At 39.8% G+C, this 27,830-nt stretch overlaps 1 protein-coding gene across 3 annotated transcripts; it reads left to right on the top strand.

The window, feature by feature from the left end:
• Nucleotides 1–20,393: 20,393 nt before the first annotated feature.
• hnrnpa3 (heterogeneous nuclear ribonucleoprotein A3) lies at nucleotides 20,394–27,252 on the top strand. 3 transcript variants are annotated; one of them, XM_085250585.1, is made up of 11 exons: nucleotides 20,394–20,550; nucleotides 21,891–22,013; nucleotides 22,127–22,273; nucleotides 22,372–22,582; nucleotides 22,676–22,765; nucleotides 22,873–22,944; nucleotides 23,589–23,636; nucleotides 23,875–24,012; nucleotides 24,130–24,246; nucleotides 24,326–24,393; nucleotides 25,856–27,252. In XM_085250585.1, the coding sequence occupies exons 1-10, from the start codon at nucleotides 20,545–20,547 to the stop codon at nucleotides 24,376–24,378; spliced, it is 1,005 nt and encodes a 334-aa protein (XP_085106711.1). In that variant the 5' UTR covers nucleotides 20,394–20,544; the 3' UTR covers nucleotides 24,379–24,393; nucleotides 25,856–27,252. The 3 variants fall into 3 exon arrangements, with proteins under 3 accessions (XP_085106711.1, XP_085106712.1, XP_085106710.1); XM_085250586.1 differs by lacking the exon at nucleotides 25,856–27,252 and adding an exon at nucleotides 24,496–25,196 and having other exon boundaries at nucleotides 23,875–24,000; XM_085250584.1 differs by lacking the exon at nucleotides 25,856–27,252 and adding an exon at nucleotides 24,496–25,196.
• The last annotated feature ends 578 nt before the right edge of the window (nucleotides 27,253–27,830 follow it).

Genomic DNA, 27,830 nt, shown 5'->3' with positions numbered 1-27,830 from the left:
CTTAAAGGAAATGATTTGTTGTAAGAGAGAGCACTCAACTTCTGTGACATCGGTGTTGCCAGGGCAACAGCAGCTGATTGCACAGGCTGGAATTAGGTATTGATCAGAAGGGGGGGCCCGGCGCCAGTGAGGGACTGGAAGCGATCCGCCGCTACGATTTACAGAGGATGGGGGTGGGGGTGAACCTGCACACTTCGCCCCAGCTCAGAGAGCTGAAAACCCCTCAGGAACCAATTTACACACCGCTACAGTGCAATATCTGCAGCAGTCAATAATGGAAATCTGATGCCCCCTCTGCCATCAATGTGACCGCTCCTCTCCCTCTCATTAGAGCACCTTGAAAGTTCTAGGCCAATCCATAGGCATGGTAGATCTTTCCAGTGGAGCAGGACTATTTTGACTTTGGTATTCTGTCTAATTACACCTCTAAATAAGGCTGCAGCCGTAAACACGCTCTCTCCTTTGTTGTCCTCTTCATCTTAATCCTTATTTAATTTAATCACTATTAGATCAAATTCATCCTCCTTTTTATCATATCTCTATTTACTCTTTCCACTCATCTAATAATCAGCAGCTAGTGTTTATTGTGAGGCTCCTGCTGATATACACGTGATTCAGAAATGCATCTTCACCTAATCAATTTTAAAGTATCTTACTATGGTCACATGGCTTTTATTTTGTGCAGTCAAGAGCATTTTGAAAGAATAATCTTGTGAATGATTAGCTCTGTAAAACCATTCCTAAAATGTGCTTTTGATTTGTTTGTATCACAGCTATTTCATATTTTCTGAAACAGTGGAAGAAATCGTCAGAGGGAGAGAAAAAAAGACATTGCATATCTAAATCTGTTTTAGTGCTGAAAATGGACACGTGATGACACTGTGGTTAGAGATGAATTAAAAACAATCTGTTTTACCATATTTGTGGAGTCTGTTCTTCTCGTGCTCATGTGGGTTATCTGTTCAGTTTGTCTTTACAATAAATATGGAGTTAACTATCAGCATAAAAGGAACTGGCCTTAAAACAAAGCACTGCATGGACCTAGTTTTCTTTTAACAAATGATGCGTCAAACTTGAACTTGTATCTACCAGACAAACTGTAAACTTCCTTAACATGAGCGGCAGATGTTTGTAAGTAGAGAAATCGAGACAGGCTACATCGCACACACCACACTGTGGTTTGACAAAATGTGTTTTGCATGAAGCACCTAGGAGCAGCTGTGGAAACCTGACTGCTAAGGCCTGATTTTCCTACAGAGAATTTCTGTCAAAAAGTAGCTCAGTCCATCCACACCACTGGGTAGACATGGAATAACTGAATGGTAGTGCACCACTATGTCTATAGACCCAATTGCTTTCTTGGAAAGAAAAACTCCCTCTCCTGGCAGTGCTCTGCAGTGCATGCCACGGTGTGAAGTAACACCCTGTGACATCTGAGGATGCTTAACCCTACAGGGCACATTGTGGCCAAATTTCCTCTATCCTCCACTGGAGACTACTGTGGTGTAAAAGAGAGAGCTGTCTCTTTTACATTACACAGACCTAGGACATGTCAACAACTTGTCTAATCACAGGAACTGATTATAGAATATATTTGCTATAATGTGATATATGCATATTAAAGTAAACTCTCAAAAGCAACAAAGATGGGCTCTTTAATAGAATCCAGCTATCATCAAGAGTAAATTCCAAGACCTCGATGTAATGGAAAAAATTCCTGTCTGATCTTCCCAAAGCTTTTGTCAGGAATCTGAGAAGCTGCTGGCTGCAGTTGTTGGAGTGTGAGCCTGGTCTGCAGTCACAGGAGTGTTATGGGTAGTCAACCATCCAGGGGAAGAGAGCGCGCTTACATTCCCTCCCTGATGGCAACAAAATTATGGCGCCATCACCAGAAAAGACAGACAGAAGAAATTGAACACATTGCAAGACAAAAACTACAATGCTGGGATGATATCTGAAATTTTATATGAGATGAATGGTGCTTGATTGGAATTCTCACATTGACATGCAGAGAACTGAGACTCTAATCTAGAAAACAGCCTGAAAAAACAAGCCTTTATAATGCAATAAGAACACTTTAGTTTGTGCATATTTGTTTGACAACATGTGTGTCGGAATGCCAAAGCAGCTATTAATTTTCTTCCCTTTGCATAGTATTATTATACATTAGCTGGCCCTGCCAATTTAATATGTTGTACATCTTTTTTGTCTCATTCCTTATAGTTGATTCAATGTCATCTCTTTGTTGTCTCAAAATGCAATCAATGAAGGTCTTCCTACCCCATCTACTGAAAGTCAAACCCAACCTATCCTGAGCCGCTCTGAGCTGTTCTGTCAAATCTTAGAATCAAGCCCATATTTCTTGAAGTCATGTTGTGCTAGTCCTCACTCTAGTTTGTGTGTGCTCTCGCACCTAATATACAAAAGATCTATTGAAATATGCATGAGACCCATGATGCCTGCACTAAAAATACACTCAAATAGGGAATACATTGACAGCTCTGTTATTGAGCTCTCCTTGAGTTTCCTCTGTCACAGCAGCCACAGATCGCTCTCAGGGCTCATGTATTATCAAAACGATGCAACACCTTTCTCTCAGTTTCCCTCTGACACACTCACAATTTATCTCCCCCTCTCCCTGCTCACTGTCTTTCTATCTATGCCTGGCAAGTAGATGCAAATGTCCCATCAAACGTTAGTTAAACAAATCTTCTTTTTTGTCAAATTCCCCAAATAATAGAAGTTAGGAAATGGTTGCACAGATTGCAATTCGATATATCTCAGATATAAGTGTAAGTGTAAACATTTATATATTGGATCAAGTTAATATACAGCTGTTAAAGATTGCTTCATTCTAACTGCGATGTGTCTCACTGACAAAGCTAATGTAATATTAAAATATAAGACCAGCTTAGACTGAAAAATATTGAGTTTGTCATATGTTTTTATCCTGACAAGTGTTCAAAAATATGTTAAATAACGATGGAAAATGACTGTAAAAGTACTTTAAAAGCCTAACATACCACAAATCAGTGTACCTCTAACAACAAGCTAAACAATTACCACAATCTGATTTTTTTATTTTTTTATAGAATTTCATAAAGCCTTGCACTTACAGCATAGGAAAAATGCAAAAATGTAAATAATTAAAATGAAATTAAAAATGTTAAAACTAAGTAGCGGCCCACTGGTGCTAATCAAATGCACTGGAGTAATTGATCATTAGAAAGTATGACTACCTCTATAATAGAAATTGTGTTTGCAGGTCAGCTTTTTGACAATTATCTCAAGCACAGAAGCAAATCTACAACAAAAAAAGAAAAGAATCAATGTGCTGCAATGGACCAATCATAGTTCAGACTTCAACCTGACTGAAACGTGGTGGTGAGATCTTAAGAGAGCTGTGCATAAATGAATGCCATCAAGCCCCAATGAAGTGAAGCAATGCTGTAAAACAGAGGTTAGTATTAGTATTAGTCAGATTAGTTAAAGCTGCCTGCATTAGTACAGAATTTCTCCATATACCATAAGTTAAATAGCCTAAAAATACATTATCTGTTATAACCCTGAAGCTTTGTAAACCTCTCATTTAATCAAACATGTTTAAACCTTTAGGGTGTAACAATGTTTATTAGTCACTTATATGAACTGAACCATAAACAATACTTGGTAATTGCCATCTCTTAAAAAAAAAAACCAAGGCACCAAGTGAATGAATGTGAGAGCAGTTTAACCAACACCTTCAGTGTTCTTCCAACAATTATTCCTGTAATACAGTCAATGCTTCTTTTTACTGCTCTAGATGATCTAGAGGGCAGAGTTTTATGCCACATTAGCTGCTGCTCTACCATAAAGAATAGTAGGAGTTATAGAAATTGGCCACCAACATACAAAAGAGGACACTTTTTATTTGACATAAAATTACATTAAAAAAAAAAAAGCAGAACTCAACAACCTTGCATTATTGGTTCTGTTAGGATATTTCTTTTAAGATAATCACTGTAAACTCCACTGTTATCATGTCAGCTTTGACAAAGGCGATGGTGTTTTATGTTTTAGAGTAAGGGGCCAAAATGTTAGGCATCCGTAGCAGCTACACCTCTGTAATTGGGCAGAATTTAGAAAGCCGCTATGAAATACACCCCTGCAACTTTAATAAGTTCCAGAGTCCTAGGCTCCAGGTTGCTGCTCCCAAGGTGCTGGTCTGAGTTAGCTAACATTTATCACATAAACATCCAACAGCACTCCTGCTAAAGCAGACAAATGCCTTCCTGCTCTGCAATCCCTTCCATAGCCATCAGAATCAGGGCAACAAATCCAGCTTTAATAGTTATCTATGGAGTCTCTCGCATGCAATGAACACCCACATTTATTTCTCTGCTTTCTCCCGATGAGGGTAAGTGGATCAATTAGTGAAGACTACAAGTTCAGCATCTTTACACATAGTATCAATTGTTAAGTTGGGCAACAGCAGGTCCCCAGATTATCTCAGATCTGTGCCTCGCCTCGCTCCCATCCCTCCTTCTCTCCCTTCTCCAGATCCAAAGCTATCCTCATTACAAATGATCCTCTGATACACACAACCTTGGGACACACCTTCGCGCTAATGGCCCGCAGATTGATTTTTAATTAGTAACACTTTTGGATGTTGGCCAACTCAAATGGACTTTTATGAAAAACTAATCACCTTTTAGCTTTTAAGCGTTGAAAGCTGTAAGTGAATGGTTTAAAGCTTTACCGGTGTTCACATATTCACTATAAATAAAGGCTACTAATTATTCACAACCTTGCATTTGTATGAATTATAGCGGGAGCAGCCTTTCTCAAAGAAAAATCTCTACACAGAGTACAGAGATGACCTCAGAGTTCTTAAAGTTGTGTGTTGAGAGGGCAGACGTGGAGTAGATGAAAAGTAGGTCAGGTCAGATATCTTCTTAGGGTTCCTGAAAACTTTCAAGCCAACAAAATGTCAGTCCACATTAAACAAGCAGGTCAGATGAGCCCGAAACTCTGCCCTGTGAGTTCATCTGGCATGAGCTCATTATTAAAGCTCACCAAGCTTTTATAAACTGGGCCAATATTTATGATGGCAAAAAGAGACACAGACTACATCTGTAACATTTTAGTCCCAGATGTGCACAGTGCAGTTGCAGGGTCAAGCCCATGAAGTCTGCTACAGAGGAATACTCATCCTTCAAAATCCTGTAGGAGCTGCATTATCTCTTATTTAATTGCTTGGCATTATTATTATATTTTCCACTCGTCATACAGGATCCATTCCTGTGTTTCTAGGTGTATTTTGTTTTTTGGAGGATTGTCATTTGTTGTAGCTTGACTTGACCCAGAAAAACGTCTTTCGCAGTTCGTTATCATCTACTAGGTATTCCAGGAGTATTGGTATGCAATTTTTTTTTTTTTTTGCTGAATGTTTTGAGACTCGGATGCTTTATTAGCATGGCTAAGGTTTCAGGAACTTTTCTGTTTTCAAAAGTTCTAAACTTTTTGGAAGTTATAAAAGATTATGGTTAAAAATTAGCAGAGGTGTGCAAACAGGGATGAAATTTTGAAGAGTGCCCTTTGCATAAAAGGTGAAAACTGCAGTACTGCAGTATGCAATTTGTTTTAAAAAAAAAAACATATTGCATGCTACATATAGTAAATTTAGGATTAAGGACTTGTGCAACAGCTGTTTAAAAACACTGCATGTTCCTCAATATTTAAAGACACACAGCTTGTACTTGCTATTGTTTGCTTTTTTTTTTGCCTGTGTGCGTTTACCTTGCTGGAGGGGTATTCATAGTTTCCTGGGTGCTCAGGGCTATCAAACATTTGCAGCAGCTCACACACACACTTCCACATCTGACCTAACAATCCACTCAACAGTAATTTATTGGTGTGATCCATCATTATCATGTTTTATTATGGCCACCATTGGAGATATAATTCACAAATAGGCACACTCTGTAGAGATGACAGTGAGGGAGAGGGATGTCCTTTACCTTCGTCCTCTGCCACGAGCCTTCAGGAGTCTCTGAGGGCCTATATGCAAGAGACCCAACCTTAGAATAAGCAGGAAGGCTCGTGATCTGGGGAACAGGAGCCTGCCCTGCTTGCCTATTGCATTGTGGGCCAGCAGGACTTTCCATTAAGTGCCAGAGAGAGAGCGAGAGAGAAAGACAGAGAGAACACACCACGGCAGCAGCAGAGCAGTGTCCGTGCCATGTCACATGACCACCTTTGTATTCAGTAGCCATAACTCACTGCTTGTGCACAGGGATTGATCCCAGGCTGGACACTCCCAGGAGAAGCCCTGGCACTCAGCGGACTTTGATCCCTCAGATTAATGCAATAGGGATTCCAGGCCTTTGTCTCCAGCCAAACACTTAACGTCCCCCGAATTTGTATCCAGCAAAGGTTGAGTCCCATGTTTATTTGGGTAATGAATTGCTGTAATTAATGCACGTATTGATTCCCCCTCAGTGTCTCTTGCAAAGGCCAGTCCGATTTCTAATTTAAAGGGAGTGGGAGTGTTAGCAGGAGGGTGAGAATAGGGGAGGAGAGCCCAGTATAGGCAAAACAATTGCACTATGTGCTTGCTGAATGAGAGTGTAATTGTTCAATGAATCACATTTGAATACATTCAATTAAATCCTTCAAGTCGTGTGTTTGGTGTGTGCATTTGTGGTGTTTTATTATTTTGGTTTTCCTCTCATGTTGTAATAAAAATGTAAATCCTTGGAGGGCATCCGAGCGCCGATGAGGACATCTGCCAAGTAGCTTCTCTGAGCTCTGGCATCACATTAATAAGCACGATGCAATTTTCCCACACAAACAGGTAATACTACATTAGCATATAATCCTCTGGAATTATGACTATACTCATCTCCATCACTGCGCCCTCACAGAGGAATTCTGCATGCACTTTCAGAAAAACTATGCGTGTGAGGGAATTATCTCCACGCTTCAAGGACAGGAAGTTTTCCAGTTTGCAAAAGCTATCCAGTGATTGCGCAAAAACATGTTATTGTTTTCAGTCTGGGTAGTGCGGCACAATACATTATGTGTCGTCTCTTTGATCTGAGACCTTTGCATGGCTCCTTTAAATGCTCTTCATGTCCTTCCCCTTGCTGTGATGCTGTGTGGCTGTGCCCTGTGAAAACACCTGGTCACCACCGCTGTGAAATGTCTGACCACAGAACAATGAACAGCCAGCTGGTCCATCTATTATTGTTTGTGTAGGTTCACCTCAAGAATTGCATTCCCCCCCCCCCCCTGTGAGTAATTACAAGAAAATGAGTCTTTGACTTTTGATGCACATTGGGGGGGAAAAAAACTTTAAGGGTAATACAGTATCGTCAATGTGTTTGTATTGATCACAGCTGTAATTATAACTGCAATAATTTTCAAAAGTCTTGAGCCACCTCCCATTTCTTAAGTTTTGTTTCCAAGGAGGCAGAATTTCTTGTAATTTTTAAAGTAGTAGTCTTGAGCAGTAGTTTCAGGTCTTTCACAGCTTTGGACATTGGCTGCTTTTTCACTCATTTTCTGTACAGTCATCTTACCTTACCATTTTCAAAGGAACGTTTTTTTGTTTGTAAAGCCACTTACCACTGACCTATGAATCATTAAAGCATAAAAAGTCACCTAACACAAGGTACTAATCTGTGTTGTGTCTACATATAACAGACAACTTAACAAAAAAACAAGTTTAAATGGTATCTTTAGGCACTTTGTTACTAGCAGCCTGTTGCAAACATACATCATTTATTTCCATTTTTTACTTGAATGAAAAATGCCAACACTGATAACACAGGCTCTGACAGGCAAAAATAGTATTTCTGCAGCAACAAGATTATTCACAAATATTTATTACAAGTGGAGGGCAAAAAAAGTGACAGGCCTAAAAAGTTACAGAGGAACAGTCTTTTGAAAGTCACGCCCTTGAGAATTAGGAAAAAGTCCAATGAAAATCTGGACCTGAGATGCATCTGCCCCTTCAGTTTGAGAAGCCACTCTTAAGGAAGGGAAAGAGTGAGAAAATTCCTCAGTATGGCAAATTGCACAAGAACTGTACTGAAAGACAGTGGCAACAGGTCTAATGGAGTGACGAATCCAAATGTCTACAGCTAACTATCATCTGGAAAGCATCTGACTAGAAACAGCTTCATTTTTCAGTATGACAATAATCACAAACAGAGTGCAAATGTATCAAAAGCATACCTGGATGAAAAAGCACACAGAAGATCTCTTTCAGTCATGGATTGCCCCCCCCCCAAGAGCAGTGTGCAATCATCTTAACAGAGAATTGAACAAAATACAGCCAACATCCAAAGAAGGCCTTTGAATGTCCCTCAGGAAGCCTGGTGAGCTATTCCTGACAACTACATCAAGAAATTACTAGAAGCTTTTCTAAGAGGCTTCACACTGTATTGAACAATAAAAGGGGTCAAAGTAAGTATTGACTTTTAAGTCTTTTAGAATTATTAGAGCTCTGTTGTTGACTTTTATTCTCTATTCCCATGTATGTTTGCACGTTTCAATAAATGACTGCACCTGTGTCCAATTTACATAGCAAATAATAAAGAAATGAGGGGTGATTCAAGACTTTGCCACAGTACTGCAAACATATTTACCATACCAGTTTTACCATTTAAAAGATGTTGAATGAAGTGTAATACAAAAGTGTTTAATATTTTGTGTAATATCAGAATAATATTCTAATCTAATGTAGTCCAATAGACTTCTTCCAGCTTACCATTACATGTGATATTTAAATTGGTTTGATATTTCACGAGAGCAGTGATTGTGTGAGGACCAACAATGTAACAGATCTGCTTATTCAACTCATTAATAATACACTTTAACTAAATTATAGCCAGCAGTTCAGTCTATTACTCGGTTTTCGCGATTCTAACAACAGTGATGATGAATAATGATTCATTCTAGCATCCTAGATTTTCTGAGAACCTATGGCATGCCTTATTAAAGACAAAATAGGTAGAAGACTAATTAAGCTGACCAAAAAGGAATGACGGCATGCCCAACTGCCAGAGCCAAGTAAGGGCTTGAAAAATGGCTTCGCTGCAATTTCAATTAATCAGTTGTATTTTGCTTAATTTTGTTTGACGTTGGCAGAGGAAACGTCCTCTGGGAGTATCTGTCCTTTGACCACTAATGCTTTAGTAATTCTTCCATCAGTAGAGCCCATGATTGAAACAATCAAGTGTGTGTGTGTGTGTGTGTGTGTGTGTGTGTGTGTGTGTGTGTGTGTGTGTGTGTGTGTGTGTGTGTGTGTGTTCAAAATAAATTTCACTCCTATCAATTTGTCATGAGTTAATCAAAGAATATGTTAGTTTTGGAGAATTTGTAAGTTATGAAACTTCATATATTCTAATTTATACAAGCAGTGTGTGTGTGTGTGTGTGTGTGTGTGTCTGTGTGTGTGTGTGTGTGTGTGTGTGTGTATGCACTTTCACTGAGGGCAGTATTTGTGAGCATGTCCCTCCATGTATGCCTGTTCTTTAGCTTACATACAGTGTTGAGTAAGGAGGCTGATTGCAAAGCCCACACAACTGAGTGTGGAACCTGATTAACCTTACAGGGACTCCAGAAGCATGTGACCGCCACTGTTTCCCCTCCTTTCCAACCCACAGCCCAGGAAAGAGATGTTGAACTTAACCTCTGCAGCAGTGATGAATTAACAATAGAACAATTCAATGCCCCAGTAATTACAAAACACTTCGGACACGCAACATTTTTCAGCTCTGCCACACAGGTTTGTCGGTATTGGTGGCTTTCACCTGGAATGCTGGGGCTCTTTGCTCTTCCTAACTTTGTTTTCTCTCACGCAGATTAGATCTGCCACCCCATTACAGATTCATTTTCCTAATTTTTCATGTCTGCGCCGCGCCCCATCTGCACAGGGCTGATAATTGTGGGGACCAGCCCTGGTGATTAACATCAGCAGAATTAATTACGCCCGCCATTAAGGCTCCAGGTTGCACACAATGATCAAGAGAAATTAACTTTCTCCCAGGCCCCTAAATCATCTCACCTTCAAGTGGAGTGATGGCAAAGAGACAGACCCAGAGTCCTGGACCCCGCTCAGCACCTTCTTAACCAAACATGAGGTGTGCATCCTGCCTCCCACCAAGGAGATTATAGCTGCGGCTGATGGGTATCAATTACGCCACCTTATGTGGTGGGATAAGCGAGAGGTGTCCAGGGTCTGGTGACTAATGGACCTGGGTTAGAGCCACCCTGCAGCTGGAGACCAGGAAGCTGACTGTTTCTCTAGCCAGGGAGCAGCCGCCAGATGCTGAGAGCCTCAGTTCACCAGCCTGACACATACGTATATATCTGCACATCACATTTGCACTCTGGAGACCAGTGGCAAGGCGATCGTAAGTGAGACAGAAACTGATGTGCCAAAAAGACTGTCACCTTAGTTGGTCACAGAGTTTGTTTAACTGTCAAAAATATAATGTATTTCAATTAGAGCCATAATTAGAAAACACACAGGGTACAAGAAGATATTTCTAAGCCTTTTCAGATATCATATACAGTATGGCTATAGGTAAATGAGCACTGGGTGCCTCAGGGAGAGAGAGTGATGTGTTTGTAAGCTATGCTAATGGAGCAGACCCTATGCCCCTGCAGCAGGGAGAACAGTGGTAATGTCAGGAGGAGATAAGCAAATTGCGTCTGTATCATATTGACTTGTCAAGGTTAAGCAGTGTGAGCAGGGGGAGGAGTGAGAGGCGAAAACTCTCCCTCCTTCGCACTTGCTCTTTCCTTGACTACTGAAAAAGATGCATGAGAGGTGGGAGAAGAGGGCGAAGAAGTGAACAAGAAAAGACAGAGAGGTGGTTTTGCTTTGAAGGAACCCTGCCTCATCCTCCAAACAAAGTCCTGTTGAGATAGCAATCACACAGAGTATACAACAGACACACGCTTGGATAGGGAGGGTTTGTCTCTCTGCTCTCGTTTAGACTGATTTGATTTAGCTCCACAGGATCTAATTAAGCTCAGACCGAAACCTCTTTGGAGTTTCAGCAGTCATATTGTGAATGTCAGGCTTTGAGAAATGGCCACGAGCAATCAAACCTGTGTATGTGTGTTTTTATGAACACACATATGCAGCGATATAATAATAGCTGTCGATGGATATATAGCAATAAAAGCTGACAATTGTTATGCATGAGGGATCGTATAAATTTTAATGACAACAAATGCAATGCAGTGTAGTAAAAATAACAACCGAAACAGTAACAATAATGACTCCAGCAAGTTAACTTGCACAAAAAAATTGAAAAGTGGTGTAAAAAAAAAAATCACAGCCCGAGGTTCATCCCATGGTGATTGTCACAGTGCCTCCCTTTCCCTCTAATTAGCTGTATGCTTTGCTTGAATTCAGTGTATAATCCCCTGGATGAAGTGCAGTCAGCATCTTTCCTTTTCCTAAAAGCACGAGAGGTGCAGTATCATCAACTCCATCTTCGCTCCAACACTGCCTCTGGATGATTTAATAAGGTTAAAAGACTAGTCAGCAATTACCCCCTGCTCAGTGGAGGAAAACTCTGAAACACAATTGCATTACAGCTGTAGATAAATGCCAGACACCACATCCACAAAGAAAGTGGCTATCTCCACCTTTTTACAATCCGGGGACAAATAAGCTTTTTTAGTTAGAAAAGTACTGACGAGTTATTTCGCTTTTGATTCTCTGCATTTGTGTCTCTACAATACAGAATCACAGTGGTCAGGGTGAGACAGTCCAGAGAGTGTCATAGAGTGGCATTTATTGCTTCTGCTGTGGGGAAACAGGTAAGCAGAGCACACCATCTACAAAGTAGTCCCCTTTGACACCAGCACTCCACAAATCAGGGCTGAAGGGCAGGCCAGAGTGGGGGCACTGACACAGAGGTCCTTTAGAGTTCCAGCATGCCCCAGGAATGTGGTAGAGCAAAGGCAGCTGCCGGCAGGACAACCAGACATCTGGGATTTGTCTGGCACCATGTCTGATTTTATTGTCCTAACCATAAGACAACTCAAAGGAAGAAACACGTCTGGCCAGTGCCTGTCCCGGTACACAAACTTGCTTCCCAGTGATGAAAGTTTCTAACTGGGTTAGCCGCTCTACAGCGAGAAACTTGAAAACTGCTCGTGGGGGGTATGAGCTCCAGTGAAATTAGTCCTCCTTGTTGCACTTATTAGATAATACTTCCTGTATTAGTGGGGCAGCCGTGATAGCAGGCAGATTTACAGCTCTCTGTGGCAGGCAGCTCACTTTAACATGAGCTGTGTTAACTCTGGTCATTAAACAGAGGATGTCATCACTCCACGCCACCGCTGCATGTTAGATGTCACACACATCCTCCACAGGGCAGCCTCTGTCCACTTCCATCCACAACATCCTCTAAATCTGTCATTGCCACCTGGGCATTTGACCACACCACCCTGCCGCAGCTTTGTACATACATGTGGAGAGAGATACGCAGGTGTTTGTGTGCATGATTAAGCCTTACACGCACCCACCCACCCACCCATTGCATGTGTGGACAGATGTGTGGGACAGTGGCCGGTCCATCCACACGGGGTGAGGTAGAGGCGTGACGCTCATTACAGACCCAACTCTGTACACAGGCCAGATAAGCAGAACAGGACAAGATAAGGACGCGTAGCTGGCTACAGTAAAGTGCAGCCAGATATTCTGATGGCACCGGCAGATGAAACATCCACTCTTACGCTAAGCATTTACTCTGTTGTTCACCAGGGAAAGTATTATTTTAATAGTGCTGCTGCATTTTAATCCTTGCAGGGTAAGCAACTAGAAAGTTGCTGAATCAGCAGGCTTTGCTCTGAATATTTTACTGTAATAAAAGCATGAAGAAAAACAGGAAATTTTCATGTAAGTGTACAAAATTAAGTATTTTGAATATGATGTCGACATTACAAAGGAACATTGCAAAGTTTATGAAGGGTCTTTAGATCAGATGAGTATCAACTTCATGCTTAAGGCTCCCTCCAAAGTTGTGTCTAAGCATTGCATGCAATGTTTTTTTAATCACTTTAAATTTTATCTTCAAGCATGATTTACTTCAAGAATTGTGCAATTTAATTTTGCATTTAATAACAGTTGCATTTTAAAAATGTACTTAAAATAGGTCAAATATAAAGGCAATTCTTGCTAATATAATTATTCCCATGATATTTGATCAAATAAGTACAAAATGTATCACATTTTCCCCAAACAAACAAGGATATGAAAATCGTATTGTTTATCATTTCAATATTTTTTTGTAACATATTTTAATAAAATGCACTCTTAGTTGAGTTTGTATATTATGGTCCACCTCATGTTATTGTGGATATTATATGATCAAAATGGATTTCTTTAAAGCCTAAAAATGTGTTGAAACACATTGATAGTAATCATTTCTCTAACTGCATAAAAGACCGTGGAGGATTTGCTTGGGTCGACTTGCAAAATGACCCGTGCCAGCACTCGCTATTATACTACATTAGTCATCGACTCCTGGGACCATGGAGACCTTATGGTTATTCTTCTTTAAGTGGAGTATCATCTAATTCAAAACATTACATAAATGTGTGTATCTGGCCGGCAGTGCACATACATTATGTTTGCATATCTGTGCACCGCTTGTGAAGTTTATATGTATATAAGTGTATATGTGAAAGTGTGCGCTGATTTGGGTTTCTATATTGTGGGGGCGGATCCATGTGTGCCACACTGTACTCTAAACCAATATTCAATCACTATGTGTAAAGGTCATAATTCAGCAACTTCATAGCGTTGCAAATACTGTTTACTGTATCCAAGTGGTGCCGTTAGACATCATGTCTGTTGAAATTTAGCTGCCCCCTCTCATCCAGCACGCTGCAACTCCCATCATCAACAGTACAATCATTCTCAGTGATAGCAAAGCACAGGGGAGAGAAGAGGAGCTGGCCCTCCAAGATGGATGTGTGTTATTGTTTGTGGGATGACAGTGTGTTTCAATCAGGTCCTCTGAGCTCTAATCCCAGGTAGAGCTCTTAAAGTTGCTGAGTCAGTTACTGCTTCATCGATCCATCACAGTGGGTTAGTAGTGGGCAGGTGTACTCCCCAGCTCCCAGGAGACTGAGGAAACACCTGCCCTGCACTGCTCGGGACTTCATCATCCCGCCATTCCTTTGTCTCGTTCTGCAGGGAGCTCAACGTCGGGCCACAGAAAACTGTGAAAGCAGCACTTTTGTGGTCGTTTGTTGCCCGTACACAAGAATTAGGGGAAGAGAGATATGCTTTTCCCTCGCCTCCTGCACCTGTCCCCTCCTTTATTTCTCACCCAGGGAAAAGGGGCATGCACTAAATGGACCGCACACAACTGCCTTGGAGCTGCACAGATCACAGCAAGCTTATACCATTTAAACTGTGAGAAGTCACGCAGGGTAGCGCCGAACGACACACTGCCCACATCTTCATTTTATTATACAGTCCCTGAGTTATCAAAATGAATACTCTTTTTCAGTAGCTATAAAGGACAATGAATTTGGAAGTGCATTAAGAGAAAGCATAGTGGTTATTATTACATCTGAGAGAAGTGCGCCAGCGAGGGGTGAGAGTCTATGTTTCTCCTGCTGCAGGCAGTCAATTAGTGCCAGAGGGAAACACAGCACTCCTCTGTTGCTCTCTGCTAAGGAGCTGTAAATAAAGGTTTTTATTGCACCGCACTATCTGCGCCTCTTCTCTGGACATCAATAGGCCAATGCAATGGACTGTTTCCTAGTATAATCACTTTGTGACTTGTTTTTTCACTAAAAGGAATAGGGTTGAACAACTCAAAAACTCTCACATTCTTGGATCAATCTATATTTTCTGTCCTGACCTTCACAGAAATACCTTGAATCCTATCAGTCCATTCTTCATTTAAACAGGATTGGCAAAGGCAACAGTCTTGCACAATTTATTGCTCCCACAGAGCATTTGGAGAAAACCCACAATTTAAAAAGCCTTTGTTAGGCCTGTCTGACAGTATCAATGCAGACTGTAATGGTCCCAAGGTATCAAACTAGAGAAGTCAGTAAATATGAAATAGCAAAGTTAGTGTACTGCTCATGCTCATAGCAACATGAAAATGCATTTTAACCCTTAAATGGTTCAAGCAAAACTTAACTAGGGTGAGATTCAGCCTTGATACTTGCAGAAAATGCTTTTTAGTGATAGTTGTAAAAACCCTAAACCCCAAAAAATCAAGATGATGTGTGTAACACAAAACAGTAGAGAAATCACATGACTTCATGACTCATGCTATTTTTTATACCAAGACATCACTGCGTATGTTTTCATTCCTGTTTTTGCATGTACATATCTCACAGAGTATAGAAGCCAAAGAATTAATGTGTACGACTCTAAATAACAAACCTATCAATTTTAACCATTTATCATTTTCACTCTTGACAAGTGTTGCAGAATTCATATCTAGCAAAATACTCCACTGGCTACTCATGTTTTTCCATAAACAGTATTCTCTAATTCCCATGTCAATTACTGTAATAAATGATCTATTAACAGATTTTGTTTTTATGAACTGCAGAGAAGAACTGAAGAGTTAAAAACGGATCAATAAATACTCTCTGAATATTAAATCATATCTTAATGCTCATAGAATATTGGCTGTGGGTCTATCTCCATATTATTTGTTCAGAAGGCAGATTTATGCCTTGTGTTGGATCGAAGTGAGCAAAGTGTCTTCTTTCATCTTCGACAGCAGGGGCAGATACATATCAGTGACAGAAAGAACTAAAATCCAAGGCCACTAGTCACCAACTTTACCTCCTGTAAATTGAATGCTGATTCTATTTATATTTGGTTTGATTTACACCCAGTTTCCTCCATGCAAGTGAACAGGAAACAGATGCTAGGAATTGTTCTGTCCCTGAATTCCTTAGAGAGAGATTCTAGTCAACACCAACGTGTGAGATTTGCTTTGTACTTGCATGCGAAAAGGTAGTAGACGGTGACTAAATTGACTCCCTGGTTTCCCTGCTCTGAATGTCCATTTCCTCACAGTTTCCACTTGCGTATGTCCGTCTGCCCAAACCCAGGTTATGGCAGGCGGGCTTCCCTAATGGAGTCATGGAGCCAAGTCTACGATTTCTCAGGACAAGGTCAACCGTAACGCCTCAGGCACCAACAGCAGTGGGAGGTAGCATTTGTGGAGAATATTAGAGTTCATAACAAAATTTCAGTGATAAATGATAAGGCGAGGCAAACCCATATGACTTCCGTGGCTAAGAAAAAATGAAGCAAATCCAATTGCAATATATTATCCCCTGTAAATCTGCTAAAAGATAGTGAGCGGTGCTCTAAATGAATCATTTTGCCACAGTCTCCCTAAAGTATGCTTTCGCTGTGCAACAGCTAATAGGTGAATAATAAAAATGTGTTCTCCATAATTACATTAATTATGCAAACAAATAGAAACACACAGCAATAATTAAGGCGTTAAGATTATTGCGGATGATCAAGCACCCAGATATGTGACACAAGGGGAAAATAGTAATTTAGTATCGAGGAATATTGTTTGACATTTACAAGGTGATATGATTTGAAAAATAAAAGGCTCTTCTTTTCATGGACCATGGCGCCATCTAGAGGACACTGAAAAAAAACTAACCAGACTCAACATGGCCATCATTTGAGAGGTTATATTCTAGTTGGTGGGACTATTTGCGCTGAGAAAATTCAGTTGAGCAAATGTGGTGTCATTATAGCCTAGTAAAAAGTAACTCATTTTTCTCAGGCTTTGGGTGTTTGTGTGCATGTGCGCGTGTGTGATGCATTGTGTGAAGCATTATGATATGGTGCCACCTACTGTTAGATCCCTTGCCATATGATTGAAATAAAAGCACAATCCGTGCGTATATCCTGTTGATAAGATCAAATTAAAGTGAGACAAAGGTCAGCTGTACAGTGTAATATTACACGCCGCAAGAGAGGTTTTGTGTACGATGTGTGCTCCCATATTCTGTACCACCAGATGAGAACAAAGGGCAAAAGGTTACAGTCATGTCATCCCTCACCTCACATATGATTTGCAACCGCTGGCCCCTCCCTCACTCAAGATTTATTGTACATTAAATTTCTGCTGACGTTGTTCTGCTCGGCCGCTCCTTAGATATATGGCAAACCATAATTTGGAGGTGTAAAAATGGGTATAAAACCTGTATTAATTATTTCATTGTGGTTCTACAGTAAGTGCTGTCTTTTAGCCCAGACGAGGATGTCATCCCCCTCTATTTCAGCAGATCATTATATCACTCATTTGTCAGAGGCTAAATTACAGTCAAGGCCAGTGCTGTACTGTTGTATGGTAAATCAGGGAAAACCAAGACTTTTTTATTGGTGTCATTAACTAATACTTTTATTCATTTTTTACTTTATTTGATGTAAATTAGCTGATAATTGCATTTAAATCTCTTTTTTCTAGCAGTGGACTGACAGCCTGGCCTATTGCTGCATTAAAGACCCCAAACTACAGTGATAAAACAAAAGCTGCAGGTTTTCGCTGGCTTGTTTCTTGAAATGGCATGAAAACAAAAAGCAGCCACAGTAAGCACAGAGACTGGAAGTGCCCATGACGGATAGCAGTGTGTGGGACTTGTGATATATCTTTGTGTCGCGGGGCAGTTAGGTACAAAGACTGAGGGGTGTGATCAACAACCAAACAAACACACTGTCCTGAAGCGAGGGCGAGGAAGTGTACACAGAGCATCCATCACACCACATCTGTGAGCGGCCGATACTGTTCTGTTTAGTCTCACTAACCCACTACACTCAGATCATGCCCCGCTGCCCTTGCAGGTCTCACATGTAGTTATAAAATTATGGCATAATTTATCAGCCTTGCAGCAATAGTTGCTTGTACAGCATCTCCAGCAAAGACATAATTAAGCTGAACAAGTAACACAAAAAGCAACAGTTTCTCTAAGTACCAAGTTACATTCTAAATACTTTAAGTGGTGAAAGCCACATATCAACTGCGTGCATGCTATTAAGATGTTCTAAATAACACAAGAACTACTGAACTTCTCATTTACAACCATGCATTTCTTCCCCAGTCAGTAACTCTTAAAAATGACACGTAAACACGTCATGATTCTTCTCATTCTGTAAATCCTTGCTCCTGCTGAGACTTTAAATGCTCTTGTGAGCAGGAGCCAGATCAGTAGCTTGCAATTAAGAAGCAATGGCACACTTGACATGGATTACTCAAAAGCCGTTTTTTATTTGAAAGGGGTAAACACTGTATACCTAAATAGAGTTGAACCTTTCACTGATATCAGTTACTAACACTAGCTTGCAAAAAGGCTGTTGTAAAATGGATCTCTTATCACTGAGACTGAAACATTTATGTCTCAGTGATAAGAGAATGTTGCCATTTTATTGTTGCATAGGTCAAGCGAATTTTATCTACTGAATAAGCTCATCATATTCTGTATTATTAAGCACTGATTACAGTAGAAGTGTAATATGGTAGTAGGTTAAAGTACAAATATGGCAAAAATGTACTCTTGCATATAAACTCAGTATGTATTACTTTTCACAGTAGGTATATTTAAGGGACTAACATGAGTTTAACAAATTCTCTGCTATTTATACCAATCCCTAACCATACTGTGGAAATATACTATACAGTGATAGATTTAATAAAATAGAAATTTGATTTAAGGACTATCAGTCTATGAATGCAACAAGTACAGATAAGTAAAGACAGATTCAGGTGTGCTGTTGTTGTTTTTCCTGTAGTGCAGAATGATTTCTTCTCATGTGTGTTGCATCGTGCTTCTTGTTTGTTCCAATACAAACAGGAAAAATTTATTTAAAAAATAAAAGCATGGCATTTGGACAGTGTTAAAGACCATCTGCTCTACTTCAAAGGTGGTGGACGGGGCAGGATTCACACTCATCTTGCTAAACAGGCATCTGCTGCAACCAGAAAATGTATTGACCTTTATTGTGAGCAGCACCATTACCACGCTGAAATAGTCCAACGGGGCCCAGTTACCAAAGCAGAAGATGATTGTTATATGTTCACACACAGCAAGACCTTTGCAATAGAGGTTCCAGCATAGACAACCGTTATTTATGTAGTTCCAAAAAAAGCAGGACCACTCTCACTAACGTCTGATTTTTTTTTTTCCATAATTTATTGTAGACTGATTTTCCACCATAGAAAAAGATCTGTGTTGTAATGCACAAAATAACTGATCAAGTGTCTGAAAGCATACATAGGCTGCAGCAGGACAGAAGAAGCCAAACATGGACTGGCTCTTGAATTTGAACTATGGACCGCTCATAAAAACTCGTCATTAATAGTGTCAGTAAAACATTACCCTTTTTTATTGGGGCTGTATTTTCCTCACATACTACAGTAAAGTTAATGACAGACATTGTCTAAACCATAAAACCGTCATATATTTGGAGATGCTGGTCAGCTTCACCAAGGCTTAGTAGCATCTGGCTCATAGATCATGCCTGTCCAATCAAGTGTTCTCGTAACACAGAGGAAACTTGAACTGAAAAGATGGCTTTATGTCTCATTTCCACACTTTCAACTGAACATAATTGTTATTAACTATTTTCATGCAGACATTTCTAAAACTTCTTTAAAGGTGTACTTTAAAAAAAAAAAGAAAATAGAAAGTTGTAAACATTCTGCCATTAAAATACTAAAATATCTGATAAAAACAACTTTGTAGGGTTTTAAGTTTGTTGTGTTTACTGGTCGGGGTGGGGGGAGGAGGGGCTGAGTGCTAAGCTAGAGTAAAAAGCGCTATATAAGAAGTAGCCCAATCACACTTTGGTCCTCTTACTGAAATTACTTTGCTTGTTTTACTGTATGTGATAATAATCTGAATTCTAATCCTTTTTTGTTTTTATGTATTTATTTATTTTGCTGCAAATGCAACACAAAATTTGGAAGATGCCTGTTTTTAGGGTTTGGCTTGCATTGGAGTTATTTCTTTTTTTTTACTGACATTGAAGCAACGATTTACAGCCTAGATTGCATCAGCAGTTATTTCACTGAAATGAATCAAAGGCAGGTTTGTGTGAAAAGAAATGTACCTGGGAGTCCAGTAGACACTGGTCAGAGATATGTCGGTTATAAATGCTGCTTGTGCTGCAGACTAACATCAGTGGCACAAACATGAAGCATTGACTATGGAGGGCTTGATGGATGGAAGGGTTGATGGTTGGTACTCCAAGTCAACCAGCAGATGGCGCAAAGTAACATTGATTTGTTGCAGGAAACGAGGCGAGCAGCAAAAGACAGAGTGTACTAAGATAACTTTAATCAGAATTAATATTATACAAGAAGCTTTATATGGCAGTCTGTGCTCATGAGTCATGGAGGCTATAGAGTGCTGTGTTTTAAATTTTGACCACTGTAGTTCACGATTGTCTTACGACTAGCATCAGCAGCCACGCCGATTGGGTCACGTGATCCGCTCAGATCTGCGTCCGTGGACATCTGCAAAATGGAGGTGAGGTTCTGGCAAATGTTGCAAATTAATTACGGTTGTGTGAGACATGCATGGAGACAGTGGCTATTCTGTAACACTTACGCGACAGTGCTCAGAGGGCGTATTGTGTTGCATCATAACATGTGGCTGCTCTGTTACTGTAAAGCTGGTCGTTTTAGCTAAGACTGTAGCTAAGCTAATGGTGGTCCAACAAGACTAAACATTCAGCTCTCCGGCTATGGAGCTGGAGAGCAGTATATTGTGTTGGGGTTGGCGCTTTCCCAAATAAATAAATAAACAATCTCGCTGGAGTTTATAAACCAAAGGTAGTTATTAGAGCAAGTGCGTTTTGCTTGTTTATGTGTATATTGTTAGTGTTGCTAGAGTACCTGCGTCTGTCTTGAAGCGAGCTAATGCTAGCTGCTAAAGCTAATGCAGCTCAGGCTAACCCAGACTGTACTATGGACACGGACACGTTAGATGGTATATGCAGCATGTCACGTAATATAATTCCGTGTGTTTTTGTTTTTTAAGTGTTGTGGGGTTGTTGTTTTTTTAACTGAGTGTGTCGCCTAAGAGTTAATGTCGCAGTCTGGTATTAAGGGCTGACACTACAGCTGAACAGCCTAATTTCATAACTGATAAATATTCAAATATTGTTTTCTCTTTGTTTTTGTTTTTATCTTTTCTATAAATGATATTTTTAGTCTCACTGTGGAGGTAAATTTGTATATATTTGTGTATATTTTCCACCACAACCGATTTGTTAGTCTGTAGGTGTTGGTTTAAAACACGAATTACATTTTATTAACAAGAACAATAATTGATGTCTGAAGAAACCTTCAGTAAAACACTTTAATTAATGCTGAAGTTGAAATTTCAGGCTCAGAGTACGAAGAAACCACCTGTTGTGAAAAGCTGCCATATAAAAATATTGATTGCAGAATCCCATACATTTCATCTGGCCATTTATGCTTAACTCATTCACTGCCAATGGCTGGCAGTGAATGAGTTAAGATAATAAAAATAACCATAGGAAATTTCCTTAATCCGTTACATACATCAATATAGTTTTTTATGTATCTCTGTTTTACTGAATTGTTATATTTGATGTCTTTTTTAATAAATTTGTATGTTTTTTCCAAGACACAACGTTGTTTAAACAAAGACGGACATTTTGCTGATTTAAAAAAGAAAGAAAGAGAAAGTGTCTGAAACACAATTCTTGTGTGTAATGTCTTACTTTAGGGTTATTAGTACAGCGTAGTAACAACTTCTTACGTGTAGGGTCATTTCACAGTTAGTTTTGTGATGCATCTTTAACCAGGTGGTGTGTTTGCTTTTTTTTTTTTTTTTTATAGGACCGTGGCGCTAAAGAGCCTGAGCAGCTCAGAAAGCTGTTCATTGGAGGTCTGAGCTTTGAAACTACGGAGGAGAGTTTACGGGCCCATTTTGAACAATGGGGTACCCTTACAGATTGTGTGGTTTGTATTTTTCTCATGGGCTAGTTTTAAAATGATTTCAAATACAGGTGACAATGTGTAAATGTAATAGCACACCACTTGAACTGTACCTGTTAAACCTGTTTTGTCCCTAGGTAATGAGAGATCCTAACAGCAAACGATCAAGAGGGTTTGGCTTTGTAACATACTCGTCTGTAAGGGAAGTCGATGATGCCATGAAAGCAAGACCTCATAAAGTAGATGGCCGAGTTGTAGAGCCCAAGAGGGCTGTGTCCCGAGAGGTAAAATAAAGGAAGAAATTAATAAATCCCAGACCAGAGCACAGTTACTATAGATATGTTATTGTTTGGTGTGTACTTACTAATGCACTCCACTTTAGGACTCCAATAAACCAGGCGCCCATCTGACAGTGAAGAAGATCTTTGTTGGTGGCATCAAGGAAGATACTGAGGAGTACCACATTCGCGAGTATTTTGAGAAATATGGAAAGATCGAATGCATTGACATCATGGAGGAACGCTCCACAGGGAAGAAGAGAGGATTCTGCTTTGTCACTTTTGATGACCATGATACTGTAGACAAAATTGTTGGTATGGGCTCATTCAGATTTCAGAGTTAGCCAAACTGTTAGTAAACAGAAAGCAGTGAATAAACATGTAATGTTTTTCCTATTTTCCTTGAAGCCCAGAAATTCCACACAATCAACTTCCACAATTGTGAAGTCAGGAAAGCTCTGTCAAAACAGGAAATGAGTGCTATGTCCAATAACAGGGGTAAGCATGCAATCAAAGAAAGATTAAAATTAGACTTACTGATTTGGCATGTACAGTATGCAGTTCATGTCATAAAAATCTTTAAAATTATACCTTTCTTTAAATAGGCAGGAGCGGGGGATCGGGAAATTTCATGGGCAGAGGTGGTAATTTTGGAGGCGGCGGCAACTTTGGCAGAGGTGGGTAGTTTGCATGTCAAGTCAAAGCACTTCTGGCCTTAAGCACATTAATTTGAAGTTTAAATTTGGGATGGAAGCACAGAAATAACATCAAAACTTCACAGTACTTGCAAATATTGCATATACGTGTGTTCTATGTGTCAGTACGAGTGTCTTTGTGTGTATGTCTATATCAAAGTGTACTGTGTATTTATGAATTGATCAATATAAAAGACCATTTGCTCTCAAATTCTGGTGCCTATGCTAATATAAACCTACCATCAGTAGTCTTCAGTAGATTACCGTACTGCATGTAAAAAGACAGTTTCAAATTAAGGTTTGCTATGTGAGCAGAAGTAATATAATTTCTTTTAATTAAGGCATTCGGTTTTAGATAATAGGAGTCTAAAACTATGTTTAGAATCAGAATCGCGTTTATTGGCCAAGTATATGCATTGTGTCTAGCATTGTGACAGTTCAACTGTTTAGGAGGGAGATGGCAAGGGGAAAAAACAGTTTCTGTGTCGGGTGGTCCTGGTCTGCAGGCTTCTATACATTTGGCAGCAGGTCAGGGTCGGTGTCCAGGGTGTGAGGGGTCTGTGATGTTGATTGGGATCATTATAATATGTGATTCTTCTTGGTAATCTCTTTATCTTGTTTTTTAGGTGGCTATGGTGGAGGACGGGGTGGATATGGGGATGATTTTGACAATGGTGAGCCGTTTTTCAAAGGTTTTGCCTTTTAATGAGTTTAAACTATAGCAGGTGCACTGATTTAGGGGTCAAAAGTCACTAAGGTGGTTATTTTAATGGGTTTAAAAGTCATGCTTACACAACTGGTGTGTCTGTAGAATACTCTTTGCAGTAGTGCCATGTTATAACAGTTTGTCTGTGTTATAGAAAAAAAATCATTTATTTTTAATTTTTATTTTGTTTCTTAATTAAATAATAGGTCCAGGAGGAAATTATGATGGCGGACCAGGTTATGGAGGTGGCCGAGGGGGCTACGGAGGTGGAGGTCCTGGGTATGGCAACCAGGGTGGAGGATTTGGTGGCAACTGTGACGGAGGCTATGGAGGTAATGGTGGAGGTAAAAGTTTTATTTCCTACAGAATTTTGATTGAATTGCCCGCGGGATGTGAATAGCGAAGGTGTGTGCGAGATAGTTGAAACCAAAGCTTTCCTTAAAATTGACCTGCATCTTCAGGATATGGAGGTGGTGGAAATTACAATGACTTTGGAAACTATGGTGGTCAGCAGTCAAACTATGGGCCCATGAAGGGAAACAGCTTTGGAGGCAGGAACTCAGGTGGACCCTATGGCGGTAAGTTTCACCCTGCAGTTTCTCGTAGTACCTTCAGACTTCAAGTCTGAGTAACAGCATCGTAATTTTGCGACTGCAGGTGGATACGGCTCCGGTGGTGGCAGCGGCGGCTACGGCTCTCGGCGATATTAATTATTTAATGTTGTGGTAAGTTGCATTCAGCTTCACACCGCCCTCGTAGCACAGTACAGAGTGAGCCCATAAAAAGTGCAGAATAACTATTTGTTCTATCCTGTATCCATTCAACAGGCTTCAGTTCTTAGCAGCAGAGGCGAGGAGGTGAGCAAAGGAATTGTCAGGAAAGCTGCAGGTTACTTTGAGGCAGTCATCTGAAAGCATTAGAGGAACACACAAGTCAGAAATTACTGCAGCTAAATCGGAGAAGTTTATGGAAGAAGGACTGTATACAAGACATGAGTGCAGATGATACTCTACCCTAATTGTGATAGATGTTTCCCTACTGAGCAATTTTTCCTTCTGTGCGTCTGAAGTGTGTGTGTGTGTATTGTGCCTGTGGTATCAGGGATAAAGAGTAAAGTGTTTTGGGGTTGCTATGTTTTTTTTGTTTTTTTTAATCTGAAGTCAGTTCTAAATATCTTTATTTTTCTTTTTTATATGGGTAAGTTTTCTGCTGGCCAATTAACCTTTGTCTTTTAACCTGGTTTTTGTCACATAGAATAATAATTTTAGGTCCTTAGATAAGATAGCTTTATACATTCATTCTAAAGTTATTATGATTTCACAATTGCAAGTGTCAAGTGTATTTTTTGATTTTGTATGTAAAGCTCAGTGTGTAAATCCCTCGTAGTACCAGTGTCAACAATTACAAGCAGTCTGGAGTAGAATTAAGGGAATCCCTCACTCTTCTTGTTCCCAGCAAACCGAATTATAGATTGTTCAAATATTTTGATTAGTTGAAAAAGACCGAATAAAATTGTGTAGTAAAGTAACATGAGGTTCAGTGCATCTTTGGTTCAGAAAAAGATGAAATGAGTTATTAATATATCTGTTGCTTGCTTATTGTGACTGAAGTGTAGCAAATCAGCTGGTCCACAACTTTCCCATCTGGTGGAGTATTATTTAGGAGCTCTGTGACGTGAAAATAGTGTATGCGTGTTGCATTCATGTACTTGTACCAGGGTCAATATAAAGGGAGTTTTGGGTAGTCCTAGTGAAGGGCCCAGACACCACTTACGCAAGTAGGATAACAGCTACAAGCACCAGCATTTTGGGCTTCAGCGTCACTAGTGTGGAAGATTTGCAGATGACTGTCAGACAGGACGTCTTCAGCCCCAGCACAGTGGACCAGTCAGCAGTTTGAGAGAGAAGGGAGAAGGCAGCATCGAGCACAACGCCCATGGAGGAAGCTTGCAGTGTCGTGCCTGATAGTGAGCATCTATCTTTTTTTCAAGACTAGCTAAACTCTCCAGCAGCCCGTGCTAGTGAAGAAAGACTAGGACACACTGGAGGTCCTGTTGAGTCAGAGATACCGCAGTTTTACCCGCAAATACTAGAACTCAGACATTAAGAAGAAAAGGGAATGAGTATTTCACAAAGCTGACTTGAGAAGATGGAACAGGTAAGAGTAACCATTTTGCTTGATTTACAGATGTGGAAAGAGGAATTCTCTTCTTGCTGAAAATCTGTAAAGACCTGATAACATGGAAGGTTCTGGATGGGTAAGACTTTTTTTTTTTTTTTTTTTTAAATATTGTCCAAGCCTGCTCATATTTCAATCTAATGCTGATTACACAAGGTGCAAAACACAGGGTGTTTTAAGATAAACAAAGCAGGTTGACCTTCAGTATTTGTCTACTTTGAGCAGAATCAGCATGTGCCCTTCACCCCACTGCTCGGTACGCTTTGAAGCCAAATACTCTTTATGCTTATCATCAGTATATTTTAAAGCTCAAATAAAGGTGGTGGTGATTGAACACTTGAAACAGAAAGATTATCATCCATTCCAAGAAAGGAAGTTAAGAAAGTTTTATAAGTAACTACTTTCAGTTGCTCCCCTACTTCAAAGGGTAGGTCTGCATATTTCATTTGACCAAATCCTACACCCAATGCCCTTCTTGGCACAACCCTCCAAGGGATTTGTATCTCCTTCCAGGATCAAACTGAGTAAATGTGTAAACCACTACACAAGGAGCTCCCATTTTTAGTTTTATCATGTATCAAACAATCCTAATCCCAAAAGGTGCAAAGTCAGAAAAATCAACAGTTATAATATTACAGTATCAATTCACACAGTATAAACTGTGACTTATTAAATAAGCACTTTAAACTGGAGGCTGAGGCTCTCTAGAAAGCTAACATTTTTAAAAAGAAATGTAACCAATTTTTTAAAAGAATTGTTTAAAAAAAAAAACTATCAGCAGGGGTCACAGGCACGTATAGCATTAAATGTGAGTATACTCAAATATTGGTGTAATAGATGAAAGCATAGTATTTTTCCATTACAGGCCATTTACAAAGTGCTTCCATTTGTTTCAGTTCTCAGAGTAGCCAAGTAAGCCAGCAAATTGAGGGACTTTTTGTAAAGTTTCCATAATCATGACAAGTCCTCCTACGGCACATATACCGTGTAGTTTTTAGAAGTGATGAATGATCTTTCATCAAATGCATAAAAATAAACTTGACATTTAATTATTTTTTTAACTTATTTCTGATTTATATGTATTCATGTTTGTGATACTTTGGTCGTGTTGCGACTGGGTGGACAAAGTTTAGGTGTCAAATGTTTTGATTCCACATACTTTATGTCTAGACTGCTCAGTATAAAAAACAAAAACGGTGTCCACTGTTATCCTGTCTCTCCCAGGATATTATCTTTGCAAAGGCATGTAAAATAACCAGCCTCATGTCAGGAGAGACAAAGAGCGAGTCAACGAAGGAAAGAAAAGAAAAACTTATTTGTTAAGGGCACACCAGTGAACCATTTTGTCTGCTAAGCAGAATATGTAACGTTTGACTTATGTGTTTGAATAAAGGGATTTTTCATGATATGAGTGTTTTATTTCTTAAACTGTTTCTTTATTCCTCAGAGTAAATGTTATCAGAGCATTTTATTATTTGATTAACGTGTGTCCTTGGAATTTTTTTTTTAAACTCTACCCTCCAGTTTTGTTTGCCACGTGCAGAAAACAGGCTTGACAACCAAAGGGGAGAGTCTGTGTGTGAAAGTGCATGGCGTGGGGGCACATTGATTGCAACAGGCTTTGCCTTTGAATGCACTTTCCCGTTGGAGTATTGTGGACTTGTCATTCATGTTTAGCGCTGAGCATACTCGACTGTACCTTGACAATTGTGCCCTTTGTACCGCGTCATAAAGAATGCCGTGGGTGTGAGTTATTTTACCAGGAGTTTTAATAGAATAAAAAGATTTGGGTTACTGTACAAACAAGCTCGCTCCTATACAAGTTGAGCAGATTGTGAAAGCATTTCAATCCAGTGACGTCTTTGTGTCTTTACAAAATTCTATTCATTTGCTGCGCTGTAAGCACTTTAGCAAAGCATTCATGTCAGGAACGGTCTTGAACATGAAGTAGGTTATGCAATAGTATCTTAAAACTACATATCCA

This window comes from Mchenga conophoros, linkage group LG16, assembly GCF_057382185.1.
Source record: "Mchenga conophoros isolate Kocher_MC1m ecotype Shallow Benthic linkage group LG16, M_conophoros_male_GT1.1, whole genome shotgun sequence".
NCBI classification, from domain to species: domain Eukaryota; kingdom Metazoa; phylum Chordata; class Actinopteri; order Cichliformes; family Cichlidae; genus Mchenga; species Mchenga conophoros.
This window is presented reverse-complemented; position numbering and strand designations above follow the sequence as displayed.

Bases quoted from the DNA above. Each gene is read 5' to 3' on its own strand.
- hnrnpa3 (XM_085250585.1), top strand. The intron at 22,014-22,126 runs GTTTGTATTTTT...TTTTGTCCCTAG, and splicing joins GTACCCTTACAGATTGTGTG to GTAATGAGAGATCCTAACAG. The intron at 22,766-22,872 runs GTAAGCATGCAA...TTCTTTAAATAG, and splicing joins TGCTATGTCCAATAACAGGG to GCAGGAGCGGGGGATCGGGA.